At 35.9% G+C, this 15149-nt stretch overlaps 1 protein-coding gene across 2 annotated transcripts; it reads right to left on the bottom strand.

Moving 5' to 3' along the window:
* On the bottom strand, nt 4343-6962 carry LOC107623953 (ras-related protein RABC1). Of its 2 annotated transcripts, none has more exons than XM_016326365.2 (7): nt 6795-6962; nt 6497-6646; nt 6332-6400; nt 6174-6239; nt 5733-5854; nt 5061-5189; nt 4343-4740 (listed from the first exon to the last, which is right to left on the bottom strand). In XM_016326365.2, the coding sequence occupies exons 2-7, from the start codon at nt 6627-6629 to the stop codon at nt 4633-4635; spliced, it is 627 nt and encodes a 208-aa protein (XP_016181851.1). In that variant the 5' UTR covers nt 6630-6646; nt 6795-6962; the 3' UTR covers nt 4343-4632. The 2 variants fall into 2 exon arrangements, with proteins under 2 accessions (XP_016181851.1, XP_016181852.1); XM_016326366.2 differs by having other exon boundaries at nt 6497-6639.

The following is a 15149-nucleotide window of genomic DNA, read 5'->3' as shown; positions in this document are numbered from 1 at the left end:
TATATTTTATGGTACTCGCAGTAGTCGCTGCGACTCCCCCCTTTTTTATTTTTAATGGGCCTGGGAGGTGGCAGCCTTTCAATATTGCAGATCTCTCTGTATACGTCGACTATGGAAACCTTTAGAGGAGTATAAGAGTGATATTTCCTGGGTCTGTCGGAACCGAGGTCTTCTTTCTTCTTGGGCTTCCTCTCCCTCTCTTTTATCGAGGGAAGGTGCCCAGGTCGCCAACTCGACTCTCTCAGTCTGGCATTTTCCTCCATGTTGATGTACTTTTCAGCTCGTTCCTGTACATCACTTAAGGAGGTGGGGTGTCTTTTTGATATGGACTGTGAGAAGGGACCTTCTCTAAGTCCGTTGACCAGCCCCATGATAACTGCCTCGGTGGGCAGGTCTTGAATCTCTAAGCATGCCTTGTTGAACCTTTCCATATAATCTCGTAGAGGTTCTCCGACCTCCTGCTTTATTCCCAGGAGGCTCGGTGCATGCTTTACTTTATCTTTCTGAATGGAGAACCTCATTAGAAACTTCCTCGAGAGGTCCTCAAAGCTGGTGACCGACCCTGGAGGGAGGCTATCGAACCACTTCATCGCTGCTTTTGATAAGGTGGTCGGAAAAGCTTTGCAGTGCGTCGCGTCAGAAGCATCAGCCAGATACATCCGACTTTTAAAGTTGCTTAAATGATGCTTCGGATCTGTGGTTCCGTCATAGAGGTCCATATCGGGGCTTTTAAAGTTTCTTGGGACTTTTGCCCTCATTATGTCCTCACAAAAAGGGTCCTCCCCTCCTGGGGGCGACTCTTCTCGATCGTCACGGGAGTTCCGACCTTTGAGGGAGGATTCTAACTTTAAGAGTTTTTTCTCTAACTCTTTTCGTCGATCCATCTCCTCTCTTAGGTGCTTTTCTATCTCCCTTTGTCGCTCCCATTCCTGTTCTAGCTGTTCCAAGCGACTTTGGTGGACGTGGACTAGCCCCATTACTTCAGTTGCGTGGGGTGGTCCATCCTTTTCTGATTCACGCCCCTCCGAGAAATTTGTCTTCGGATTTTTAAATCCGGAGGTTCCTTCCCTGTGTTGGTCGTTGGTTTTCTGGTGGAGGGTCAGGTCTGCGTCGTTGTTTTCGGTATCCAGATTCTCTTGTTCGGAATCCGACGCCACATGACCATCCTCAGGGGATACATCCGCCATTACTGGCTGATCTCTCGGGTCCCCGGCAACGGCGCCAATGTTACGATGGGTAACCGGAGATTATTGGGTTGGATTAGTTTGGCTGGCCCAATCGTCTGAATGAGGAAGTATCCATACGTATTGATGATCCAAGGCCCCGTCCGACTTCGGTATGAGAAATGGGGGGTGGTACCTGCAAAGACACTCCGATGGCAAAGTCAGCAAAGGGAGCAAAACAGGTCTAGAGAGTATTGGGTCTTAGTGATACATGAGGAATGTTAGTGTATTTATAGTGGTGATCCAATAACCACCGTTGGAGTAGTTCCGCCATTTAAGGTGGATAACTGTCCCTTTATCTTAAGGAAGTTGAGATATGACTCCTGGAAGTGGGTAGAGAGATTTTAGGGGCAGTTACTCATTTGAATGAGTGCTTATCTGCCAGCTAATCCTTGTCCCCGACTTCTTTAGGGCAAGTCGTGGTAAGAACCGACTTCATAGGGAGAAGGTCGGTGTAGCGCGAGGCTCAATCCTTCGGATTGGACCTTTCATCTGGACCTGGGTCTTATCATTGGGTCAGGGTATGAACAGTGGTATTTGTGAAACTCAAAATAAAATTGAAATAAAAGCTAACATTGGAATTGCTTTAACTATCAAACAGACACTCCGGTTCTATATGTGAGTGGTAGTTAAAAATTAAAAGTTCACAACTAAAACTAAAAGCAAGAATAAGGGTGGACAAAGAGTAAACAAGATTGAATTGGCTATGGTTGGAAGTATGTTGATTACGGGTTTAATGAATTTACTAACATGCGGTATCAAAATAAAAAATTACATCCATCTAGTCATTCCAAAATTAAGTCACCATGCAAAAATTTGTTGTTGGAACGGTTTTCAAACGAAAATTCATGATCGTACATGGACAGTGAGATACATTTTATAGTCATAACACCTTTGATAATGATTGTATTTAAAAAAAATCACATAAAGGTTAATAAGATATCCTTGTAATTATGTTATTCACATAATATAGTGAACTTACCCACAAAATTTATTATGTTACTCACATGTAGTATCTTATTTTATAGTTTTAGCACTTCAGTTAATATAATGAATATTTGTGTATTAAAATTTTTGTCCATAAATAGATTTTAATCGCACTATGATTTATATTTTATTTTAATATGACTTTAATTGGCATGTATTTTATTATGAATTTTGATGTGCTTATATAAAAAGTTGAATTACATTAGCATGCTTTATTATTTACCATGGGAGTGATATTTGACAATGTATCAAAAATTTTATTTGCTAAGTGGTAAGTAGTAATAATTAGGTTTAATTACTCTATTCATCCTATAGTTTTGTGAAATTTTTAATTAGATTCTTATACTTTTTTTTAATTGGGTCCCTGCACTAATTTTTTTTTTCAATTAAGTCCTTAGTAGTAATTGGCGTAATTTTATAGAGACCTAACTAAAAAAAAAAATTGGTATAGAGATCTAATAAAAGGAAAAAAAAGTGTAGGGACCCAATTAAAAAAAAAATTTGGTGCAAAGACTCAATTAAAAGAAAAAAAAGTATAGGGACCTAATTGAAAATTTTGCAAAACTATAGGGAGCAGCAGAGTCATTAAACCTAATAATTATAAAGAGTGAAAAGATAAAATTCTCTTTTTACTTAAGACGTGCAGACTTTGACTATGTTTTTTGTAGGAAGAAGCTTCTAATATCTATTGATGTTAACACTTTGGATATGACATGTGGTAATATTATATGAATGATGGAAGAAATTCAACCATTTAAATATGATGCTCGTTAAGTCTCATATCTCAATTAGTATTTATAAATAAATTCTTGATTGTGGAAATGACCGGAATTATATGAAGACTACTAATTAACAGATTGAGTTCTAATAAAGCACTTGAAACGCCTTAATGATACAATTATCGTCCATGAGATTTACTATCATATGGAGTGTGCATAAGCATATCATGAGGACAGGGGACATCACATCTTTTTTTTCTTTTCTTATGGTATTATCGCTGTTGTTGTTGGTGGTGGTGAATTGTAAGAGAGTTGATTCGAAGTGGCAGAGTGACATGGTATGAAGGTGGAGGTGGAGTGGAAGAAACGATAGGTGATATTTGAGTGATGTGGATACTAATGAAAGTGTAGTGGTAGACTGCTGGAGTTGATATATTTGCCAGAAATAAAGGATGATGCCTAAAATGGGAGATGATGACTAGGAAAAGAAGAATAGTAGATTGGGGTGAGATGATTTTTTTAAAAAAAAAATTGTAATTTTTATAAGGGTAAATTTGTTCAAAAAATAATATTTTTTTAAACGATCATTTTAAAAATTTATTCTAACATTGAGGATGATTTTTTTTTTTAAAAAAAAAGTTAAAAATGTTTTCAATTTTTACTAACAATTTTGAGTGTTTGAGTATGAAAACAGTAGTATTTAACTATGAAAACAGTACTTAACCTAAATATTAATAATATCTACAAGCTATACTTAATTAGTTAATTATCATTGATTTTGGTCTCTTTTTGTCAATATTTGCTAATACTAATTATTTTTTTGGTCATTTAATACTAAATAGTCTAATGCTCAACTTTATATAGCGCAAATCAGCCCAACCTGATCTGAGTTAATATTTTGCTGTTGTTTGGGCCTTTGGACCCACTGTGAATAAAAAGAAGTAAAATTACGACTTTAACTTTTGGCAAGTAACAAGTAACTACATCCAATAGATAAATAAACAAAATGGTTTGTGGCAGCCGAGGCCTTGCACGAGGCCTTGCACCAATGGCAGCATCATCTGCCTCGCTGGGAGCTGCATCCGGGTTCGAATCCTCAATGAGGATTATAGAACCCATGTTAGTACTGTACCCATGTAGTGTGTGTGAGTATGTAATACATGGGTATAATGCTTAGGATTGGGAATTGTCCAATCCACTTTACCAAAAAAAAAAAAAAATGGTTTGTGAATTAAAAGAAAAAAACTTGACAAAATAAAAGCAGAAAAGAACAAGAAAAATCACGCAGCTTCTGAATTAAGAAATCATAAATTTTTAACGTAACAAAAAAAAATAAAAATATGGTTTGTGGAGTAAAAGAAAAAAACTTGACAAAATAAAAGCAGAAAAGAACAAGAAAAATCACGCAGCTTCTGAATTAAGAAATCATAAATTTTTAGTAAGTACTAATCAATCGCATATTGCTTTCATTGAATATGATTAACAGTTAGACCAACGCCATTGTCCAGACGTTATATACAATTTTCAAAACTTTCTTGACTTCCATGAAGATCTACATATAATAAATCAAATGCGATCAAACAATAAAATCATTATATTCCCCAGGTGCTAAATTGTGTTGGAAATCTGTTTATGACGATGGATTCAATGCCCTTTCTGTTGGAGACATTAAAAATGCAGTAAGTTCTGGAATGAAACTAGCATCAGCAACAACCACTTGTGGCTGCATCAGATTGCGGTGGCTTGTCCTTAAAAATGTTCTTCTTAATCCCCTTAGAACCCTCGGCTAAGAGGCTAGGTGTATCCAAAATCTGCATGCACACACACACAAGATGAAAAATTATTGTCATCTTTCATGATACCGTCTCCGCCCACTTTTATCTGGCATTGTTTACATTCTTGACTTGAGGTATCTAGATGCAGAAAGTGACAATGACAGATAAACAATGGAGGGAGTATTGATATATTGTTTTTTCAACCTTTGTGCCTTCATTATTTTAAAGACTGCTCTTTATATTTCAACTTTGGTCAAATAAAGGGTAAGCCCTTCAGAATTAAACAATACTGACTTTCAAAATTATATGTCCAAAGCTAGTTAGGAAATGGGCATATGCCTTGTCATTCAACATACCTTCAAAACAAGCTCTTCAAAGCATTGTTGTACATTTACTCGAGTTTTAGCACTGCATTCAATAAATAGGCAACCGTATTCCCTTGCAAAGTCAATTCCCTCTTTCTTTGTCACAACTCTATCACTCTCCTGAAAATGAAACATTTTTCACCTGTATGTGAAGTCCTCTAATGGAATAAATGAGAAGTTTTTTAAAAAGTACAACATGCATAAGTCAGAAGAATAAACAAGAGACATGTATAAGACTAGATACATGACTTGAAGTGTGGACAATTTGATTGTGTCAGGTGCATAATTAGAGTAGTCATCATGTAATTTACGATTTACATTTACCTAAACTACCAAGTAATTTGAAACGAATAGCTAGCCTCCTTATGTTTCTCCATTTTCTTAAAGAAACATCTAATTTAAGGTTAAGGTGAGCAATCTTGCCAAAGAAGTTGAAGAGAAAATAGTAAAACTGGAAAAATATCTAACAGTATTTTACTATTTTCATTGGTCTCTAGTCTGTAAACTTTTTATCCAGAAGGGAGTAAGTAAAATTTAAGTGAAGTAGCCAGCACAAATAGCAAGAAATATATGTATAGGGTTGAGTGCTGACATATGTATCTTCATGCGATTGAAGAATCCACCAGAAAGATGAAGAGTACACAATCACAAAGGTATAAATACCTTATCCACTTTGTTTCCTACAAGCATCTTGATACAGTCTTGGTTTGTTGAATAAAGTTCTATTTCCTTTGCCCACACTTCAGAGAGGTTTGTAAATGTTTCTCGCCGAGTTACATCATAAACTACATCGATTAGAGAGACAAAGTTAAGAAATAATCAATTAATCCAAAACAAAATCTTGAACAGTAAATCTATTGGCAGCCAGAAAGGAGCATAAATTTCTCAATTTACAAGATTAATCAACACACTGCAACCTCTCAATTTAGCCTAAGCATGGATCAAAAGCATCCATAAACTAATAGCATGAAATAAAAACTTGGCTTTAACTCAGGAAAGAGACAGCTTAATTCCTGATACTATAGCATACCACCATTAATTACGCCATTACAAAATGTATAACAGGGAGGGCGTTGAATCAAGGAATGGAGAATTGAAACTCACCCATAATGATCCCTTGTGCCCCTCGGTAGTACGAACTTGTCAATGTTCTGAATCTCTCCTGACCAGCTGCGCAATCAAGATCAAAATGAATGATATTATATTATTGTCGTTCTCGAAGATCAAAAATATCTACAGGTGAAACACGAATAAAGAAATACCTGTATCCCAGATAGCAAGCTTGAGCTTTTTACCATCCATCATTACATACTTGACCTTAAAATCAACACCTACGAATAATAATAATTCACTAAACCTTCCGTTGAAAAAAGAGGGGCAATGGGTGTTTTTGAATTCAAAAGGAGAAAAGGAATTTAGAAAGGAACCAATGGTGGGGGCGAGATCGTCGAAGGTATCGGAGGTGAAACAGAGAAGAAGGCTGCTCTTGCCGACGCCGGAGTCCCCAATCATCAACAGCTTAAACAGGTAATCGAATTCCTGGCTCGAACTTGAATCCATCGCAATTCAACTGATTCCTTCATTCATTCATATCAAAATCAAATTAATTATAAGAGTAATCAAATAATTCATTGTCCATTGCAATTTCACTGATCATAAACCGATTTCACAGAAAAAAGAAGAATAAAATTACAGAGAGAGAGAGAGAGAGAGAGATTCGCATACCCTAGGGAAGATCAAATTCAAGAGGAATTTGGTAGTAGAAGACGAAATGGAGGGGTAAATTATCAGCAACGAAAATAGAACGGAAGCGTGTCCGAATCCGAATTAACAGGTCGCCCTTCAAACTTTGTTGTTGTTCCTTCTTTCCTCAGATTTGTTCATTGTCTGATTTATTTATTTATTTATATACTACTTTTTTTTTTCCTCATCAACTTATTAGTTATTACTTATTTTTTTTTATCAAAGATATGAGACTCGAATTCGCAACTTTTTAATTCAGTATGGGAATATTAAGCTATTTGAACTATAACTCATTGGCTATTAGTTATTACTTATTACTAGTAGGATACCCGTGCAAATGTACTGTCTTAAATATAATTTTTTTATTAAATTTAATTATATATGTATAACTCTAAACGGTTATGTATATCAAACATATAAAAATATTTAAATTTAGTGTAATGGAAATATCTAAATTACAGAGATAATAACATTAAAATTTTAAGCACATTCAACAGTTTAATTTAAAATTTTGGCATTAACACAATCAATTTCTAAATATATTTATATAATAACTCATTTAAATTCAGTAACACACTTTTATATGAAACATCTCATTAACCATTTGATGAGAGGATAATTTATACCCTTTTGGTATTATTTTTAGTATGTTTTTATTATTTTTTATTATATTTTTATTAGTTTTTATTTAAAAATCATATTTCTAGACTTTACTATGAGTTTGTGTGTTTTTCTGTAATTTCAAGTATTTTCTGGATGAAAAAATCTTATTCAGAGGCTGAAAAAGGACTGTAGATGCTGTTGGATTATGACCCTGCCGCACTCAAAATGGATTTTCTGGAGCTAGAGAAGCCCACTTAGCGCGCTCTCAATTGCGTTGGAAAGTAGACATCCTGGGCTTTCCAGCAATATATAATAGTCCATACTTTGCCCGAGATTTGATGGCCCAAACTGGCGTTCAAAGTCAGCCTAAAACTTTCTGGCGTAAAATGCCCAAACTGGCACCAAAATTGGAGTTAAACGCCCAAACTGGCACCCAAGCTGGCGTTTAACTCCAGGAACAGCCTATGCACGAAAAAGCTTCAATGCTCCGCCCAAGCACACACCAAGTGGGCCCCGGAAGTGGATTTCTGCACTATCTACACTTAGTTACTCATTTTCTGTAATCCCTAGTAACTAGTTTAGTATAAATAGCACTTTTTACTATTGTATTAGAGGACTTTTGGCTCTTATGCTATCATAGACCATTGTTCACGTTTGGGGGCTGGCCTCACGGCCATGCCTAGACCTTTTTCACTTATATATTTTCTACGGTGGAGTTTCTACACCCCATAGATTAAGGTGTGGAGTTCTGCTGTTCTTCATGAATTAATGCAAGTACTATTGTTTTTCTATTCAATTCAGGCCTACTTCTTCTCCAAGATATACTCTCGTACTTAAATCAGTTAAGTCAGAATGAAGGGGTGACCCGTGACAATCACCCAATCTTCGTTACTCGCTTAGCCAAGATCGCGTGCCTGACAACCACAAAGCGGTCGACATGATATTCAACGTAGTCATTGGACGACAGTTGGAGTATATTCTCTTGGATATCTAATACACGGACCGAGTCCGTGAGATTAATATCTTCGTGATATAGGCTAGAATTATTGGCAGCATTCCTGGGATCCGAAAATTCTAAACCTTGTCTGTGGTATTCCGAGTAGGATCCGGGAAGGAATGACTGTGACGAGCTTCAAACCTGTGAATGTTGGGCGCAAGTGACAGTGTGCAAAAGGATCAATGGATTCTATTCCGACGCTAGCGGGAACTGACAGATGATTAGCCATGGGGTAGCTGTACCTAGTATTTTTTATCCGAGACGAGAAATCCGATAGTTGATTAGCCGTGCAGAAACCGTAGAGGACCATTTTCACTGAGAGGATTGTATAGCTTGCCATGGAAGGAGGTAACGCATGGTTGGAAGAAGGCAATAGGAAAGCAGAGGTTCAGAAGCAACAAAACATCTCCATACGCTTATCTGAAATTCCCACCAATGAATTACATAAGTAACTTTATCTTATTTTATGTTTTATTTATATATTAATTATCAAAACCTCATAACAAATTGAATCTGTCTGACTGAGATTTACAAGGATGACCATAGCTTGCTTCAAGCCGACAATCTCCGTGGGATCGACCCTTACTCACGTAAGGTATTACTTGGACGACCCAGTACACTTGCTGGTTAGTTGTGCGGAATTGTGAAAAATGTGAATCACGATTCCGTGCACCACCGTTACAGATGAATAACTTTTTTTTTTTTGATAATTAGTTACTAATAATGAGTTCTTTTCACAAAATAAAGATTCTCTGAGCTAATATAGTTGACAATAAAATATTAAACACCATAATTATCCATCAGCTCATGAAAATTTTAATTTAAATCTTTGCAAATAGAAATTTCTTCATCATCGGTGGCAATCAGACCCCATTTATCTTGTTCAACGGTTTCATTATAAGGGGTCCTCCCCGGCCCCTTTGATCATCAAAAAAAAAAAAAGTTTCATTATATGAAAAATTGGATTCTTGATGAATAACATCCTGAATAATATTTTCAAAACAAAAAGATTCAAAACAATGAGAACATAATTTAAACAACAAAATTAATTAATAGCTTTCATAATCAATAACTATTTATACATTTCATTAATTATACAATTTTATACCAACTACCTTGTTTTGTAAATCTTTGAGGCATTCAATCTCATTATTTTGATTATTGATAGAAACCTATCATATTTTAAGGAGAAAAATATTAACAAATATATATAATTCACTTGCAATGGTTAATAGTGTGAAAAAATTAAGAATAATAACATCTTTGAAACTAATCAAATCTAAAAGTTACTTTTTATTATTATTGTAAACTACATTGGAACTTTCTCTAAAATATAGAGACATGCAATTGATTAAAAAATATAATTTAGATCAACAAGTATTTATATATTTTTTATAAAAAAAATAAAGAAATTAATAATGATTCCTTAATCGTCACATGATGAATATTTTTTTTTAGAAATTGTAGTAAAATAAAAATGGACTAATAATTTGATTTTTTTTTGTATAATCAACTAAAACACATATTAATCAAAATAAAATATTTCATACAAAGTTTATCAACATCTTAATACAATTATAATAGTCTTTACTACATAAGAGATAACAAAATACATATTAATTCATTTTTGGATAATTTTACTCTAAATTTATGAAACCAAGACAAAATCCAAAAAGAACAAAATACAACTGGAAACATATTTCCATTTTAATGCATTGAGGTCGGATCATATTGATGCTTCATGAAGATTTTAAATGCATTTTGAAGCTCATGTTCAGTTATACCATAAGAAGATGAATCTGGCAAAGTCATGCTACTAGCACAATCTACTTCCTTATCCAACGAAGAATCATCCATCTATACAAAAATGAATATCAAATGCTAATAAATACAAATATATAATAAAGTTAAACTAATACTTACCATTTTTTAAAATCCAATTCCAATTCTTAAAATAAAATTATAGAAAATAGTTGTACATAGTAAGAAAAGAATTACAATTAAGACACCTTTTTTTCCATGTTAACAATTGCTTCTGATAGACAGCTGGTATGCGAAATTGCTACTCAGGTTGTGAATTGTTGTTCGAAATTGATTCCCTGGCAATGGCACCAAAAACGGATGCACAGAACCATGGTCTAAACATATCTTCACAACTTCGCATAACTAACTAGCAAGTGCACTGGGTCGTCCAAGTAATACCTTACGTGAGTAAGGGTCGAATCCCACGGAGATTGTCGGTATGAAGCAAGCTATGGTCACCTTGTAAATCTCAGTTAAGTTGACTCATATGGGCTACAATATATTATATAAATAGAACATAAAGTAAGGATAGAAATACTTATGTAATTCATTGGTGAGAATTTCAGATAAGCGAATGGAGATGCTTTCGTTCCTCTGAACCTCTGCTTTCCTGCTATCTTCATCCAATCAGTCTTACTCCTTTCCATGGCTGGCTTTATGTGATACATCACCACTGTCAATGGCTACTTTCGGTCATCTCTCGGGAAAATGACCCAATGCCCTGTCACGGCATGGATAATCGTCTGGAGGCATCACCCTTGTCAATGGCTTCATCTTATCCTCTCAGTGAAAATGGAAGACCTTGTTTCATTCATGAAACTTACAGTGGCCTTAGATAGATCAGAGACTAAGTTTGCTAAATTAGAAGTATTTCATTCAGAGTTCTCTGTCTGTTGCTGAGTGGATGATGGAAGAGGTTTATTATTGTTAAACCTGTTTTTTCCACCATTATTAAAGCCTTGTTGAGGCTTTTGATCCTTCCATGAGAAATTTGGATGATTTCTCCATGATGAGTTATAGGTGTTTCCATAAGGTTCACCTAAGTAATTCACCTCTGCTATTGCAGGGTTCTCAGGATCATAAGCTTCTTCTTCAGAAGATGCCTCTTGAGTACTGTTGGATGCAGCTTGCATTCCATTCAGACTCTGAGAAATCATATTGACTTGTTGAGTCAATATTTTGTTCTGAGCCAATATGGCATTCAGAGTATCAATCTCAAGAACTCCCTTCTTCATAGGCGTCCCATTATTCATAGGATTCCTTTCAAAAGTGTACATGAACTGGTTATTTGCAACCATGTCAATGAGTTCTTGAGCTTCTGCAGGCGTTTTCTTCAGGTGAATGGATCCACCTGCAGAGGTATCCAATGACATCTTAGATAACTCAGACAGACCATCATAGAATATATCCAGGATGATCCATTCTGAACGCATGTCAGAAGGACACTTTTTGGTCAGTCCTTTGTATCTCTCCCAAGCTTCATAGAGGGATTCACCTTCTTTCTGTCTGAAGGTTTGAACATCCACTCTAAGCTTGCTCTGTTTTTGAGGAGGAAAGAACTTGGCTAAGAAAGCCTTGACCAGCCTATCCCAAGAGTTCAGGCTATCCTTGGGTTGAGAATCCAACCATATTCTAGCTCTGTCTCTTACAGCAAAAGGGAAAAGCATGAGCCTGTAGACTTCAGGATCTACTCCATTAGTCTTAACAGTATCACATATCTGCAAGAACTCAGTTAAGAACTGAAAAGGATCTTCAGAAGGAAGTCCATGAAACTTGCAGTTTTGCTGCATCAGAGAAACTAATTGAGGTTTCAGCTCAAAGTTGTTTGCTCCAATGGCAGGAATGGAGATGCTTCTTCCATGTAAATTGGAATTAGGTGCAGTAAAGTCACCAAGCATTCTCCTTGCATTATTATTATTTTCGGCTGCCATCTCCTCTTCCTGTTCGAAAATTTCTGAAAGGTTATCTCTGGATTGTTGTAATTTAGCTTCTCTTAATTTTCTCTTCAGAGTCCTTTCAGGTTATGGATCTGCTTCAATAAGAATATTCTTGTCCTTGCTCCTGCTCATATGACAAAGAAGAGGGTACAGAAAAATAATAATAATAGAGATCCTCTTTTTTTTTTTAAAAACACAATTAATGACTTGATTCACAAGAAATCACAAGATATGATCCTAGAACTCAAAGTTTGAATCTTTCTTAACAAGTAAGTAACAAACTTGAAATTTTTGAATCAAAACATTAATTGTTATTGTTATTTTCAAAAATTTGTGATAAAAATAAGCACGGCTAATCGTCTGGAGGCATCACCCTTGTCAATGGCTTCATCTTATCCTCTCAGTGAAAATGGTCAACGCACCCTGTAACGGCACGACTATTCATCTGTCGGTTCTCGATCATGCTGGAATAGGATTTACTATCCTTTTGCGTCTGTCACTAACGCCCTGCAATCGCGAGTTAGGAGCTCGTCACAATCATTTATTCATTGAATCCTACTCGGAATACCACAGACAAGGTTTAGACTTTCCGGATTCTCTTGAATGCCGCCATCATTCTAGCTTACACCACGAAGATTCTGGTTAGGAGATCTAAGAGATACTCATTCAGTCGAAGGTAGAACGGAAGTGGTTGTCAGGCACGCGTTCATAGGGAATGATGATGATTGTCACGTTCATCACATTCAGATTGAAGTACGAATGAATATCTTGGAAGCGAAACAAGATGAATTGTATAGAAAACAGTAGTACTTTGCATTAATCTTTGAGGAACAGCAGAGCTCCACACCTTAATCTATGGAGTGTAGAAACTCTACCGTTGAAAGTACATAAGTGAAAGGTCCAGGCATGGTCGAATGGCCAGCCCCTCTGATCTAAGAACCAGGCGTCCAAAGATGGTCAAAAAGACGTCTAATACAATAGTTAAAGGTCCTATTTATAATAAACTAGCTACTAGGGTTTACAGAAGTAAGTAATTGATGCATAAATCCACTTCCGGGGCCCACTTGGTGTGTGCTTGGGCTGAGCTTGAGTGTTGCACGTGTAGAGGTCCTTCTTGGAGTTGAACGCCAGCTTTTGTGCCAGTTTGGGCGTTCAACTCTGGTTTTGGCTCCTTTTCTGGCGCTGGACGCCAGATTTGGGCAGAAAGCTGGCGTTGAACGCCAGTTTACGTCATCTATTCTTGGCCAAAGTATGAACTATTATATATTGCTGGAAATTCCTCGATGTCTACTTTCCAACGCAATTAGAAGCGCGCCATTTCGAGTTCTGTAGCTCCAGAAAATCCACTTTGAGTGCAGGGAGGTCAGAATCCAACAGCATCAGCAGTCCTTCTTCAACCTCTGAATTTGATTTCTGCTCAAGTCCCTCAATTTCAGCCAGAAAATACCTGAAATCACAGAAAAACACACAAACTTATAGTAAAGTCCAGAAATGTGAATTTAACATAAAAACTAATGAAAACATCCCTAAAAGTAACTAGATTCTACTAAAAACATACTAAAAATAATGTCAAAAAGCGTATAAATTATCCGCTCATCAACAGCCAATATCCATGAAGTATTTGTAATACCCTATCACATAGAGCTTTACACTTAAGTCGTAATACAGAGGTGGTGAGGTATTACAACCTCTAAGAATAAAATATATATGTAGATATAGTTGAAAAAATTTATAACTAGGAGTCTTGAAGAAAGGTTTAAGCAAAAACCACAAAAAGAAAAGCGCATTACACTCATAAACGTAAAATTGGAGAAAAGATAAGGGTAAGACGTGAATATATTGACGGGCGAAAAATTGACGATTAAGAATTTAATATAAAAAATAGCGTTGCAAGTACAGTTCTTAACCGATGAAAATTCCGCTTATCAATTTAAAAAGAGTTGTCACAATTTTAGAATAAAAATACTGGGAGTAGAATTCCCAGGTCGTCTCCCAACAAGTTGACAAAAGAGTGCTATTTTATTGGTCAGAAATTTTCCGAGAAATTTTAAGAGTTGGAGAATAGAAAAATAAATGATTGTAAATTAAAGCAATGAAAATTAGCAAGAGAATTTATATAATCAAAATAAAAACCCTTGACCGGGAGAAGATAAATTAGAAGTTCTGTCCTTGTTGAACTTTCCCAAGTGTAATAGTAAGAGGTTGTTGTTTTTATTTAGTTAACCCTTACCGAATAAAGGAAAGTCAAGTAATTGAGCTAACTCTTATTCACAAGTTCTAATCTTCTCCTGTGGAAGGATTAGCGTTAGTGAATAGAGAATTAGCCAACAACATCCAATTAAAATTAGCACTTGAGTATTCCAACTCAAGGGTCTCCTTTTAATCAACTCCCAAGTCAAGTTGGGAGTTTACTCCATTGACATGAATGCTATTTTCATAAATCATAAAAGGGAATAAAAAGAAGACATGATAAACTAAATAATAACTGAAAATCAATTAAAGGTAACAATAGTTCTTTGCATTAATTAATCCCAAAATAAAAAATATCCATACTTAAATCTGAACAGGGTTAATGGGTGATTAAAAGAGTAAAGGAATAAGAAAACAAACTAGAATAATGGAAACTTCAACAGAGGTAGTGACTCTTCTCAATATCCAGATCAAAAGCATAAAACTCTAAAACTATGAATGTGAAGAAACCTAGAGGAAGTAGTCTTTTCTCTCTAAGATTCAAAACTAAAACTAAAAAAAATATGTGAATGAGAATGTGTGTTGAGTCTCTACTTGTCCCCTAGCTCTAGTTTATGTTTCTGGGCCGAAAACTGGGTCCAAACTCAGCCTAAAATCGCCCCCAGCATCTTCTGAGATTTCTGCACGTGGCGCACGTCACGCGTACGCGTCGATGGTCATCTTCGCGTGTCACGCGTACGTGTCAGGTACGCGCACGCGTCGCTGTGGAAATCTCCAAATCACGCGCACGCGTCAGGTACACGCACG

Source organism: Arachis ipaensis, chromosome B10, assembly GCF_000816755.2.
Source record: "Arachis ipaensis cultivar K30076 chromosome B10, Araip1.1, whole genome shotgun sequence".
In the NCBI taxonomy this organism is placed as follows: domain Eukaryota; kingdom Viridiplantae; phylum Streptophyta; class Magnoliopsida; order Fabales; family Fabaceae; genus Arachis; species Arachis ipaensis.
This window is presented reverse-complemented; position numbering and strand designations above follow the sequence as displayed.

Excerpts from the sequence above, each read along its gene's own strand:
- LOC107623953 (XM_016326365.2), bottom strand. The coding sequence starts at position 6,629 with ATGGATTCAAGTTCGAGCCAGGAATTCGATTACCTGTTTAAGCTGTTG. Across the intron at positions 6,240-6,331 it reads GCTTGCTATCTGGGATACAG|CTGGTCAGGAGAGATTCAGA; the intron begins GTATTTCTTTAT and ends TTGATTGCGCAG. Across the intron at positions 5,190-5,732 it reads TAGGAAACAAAGTGGATAAG|GAGAGTGATAGAGTTGTGAC; the intron begins GTATTTATACCT and ends TTTCATTTTCAG.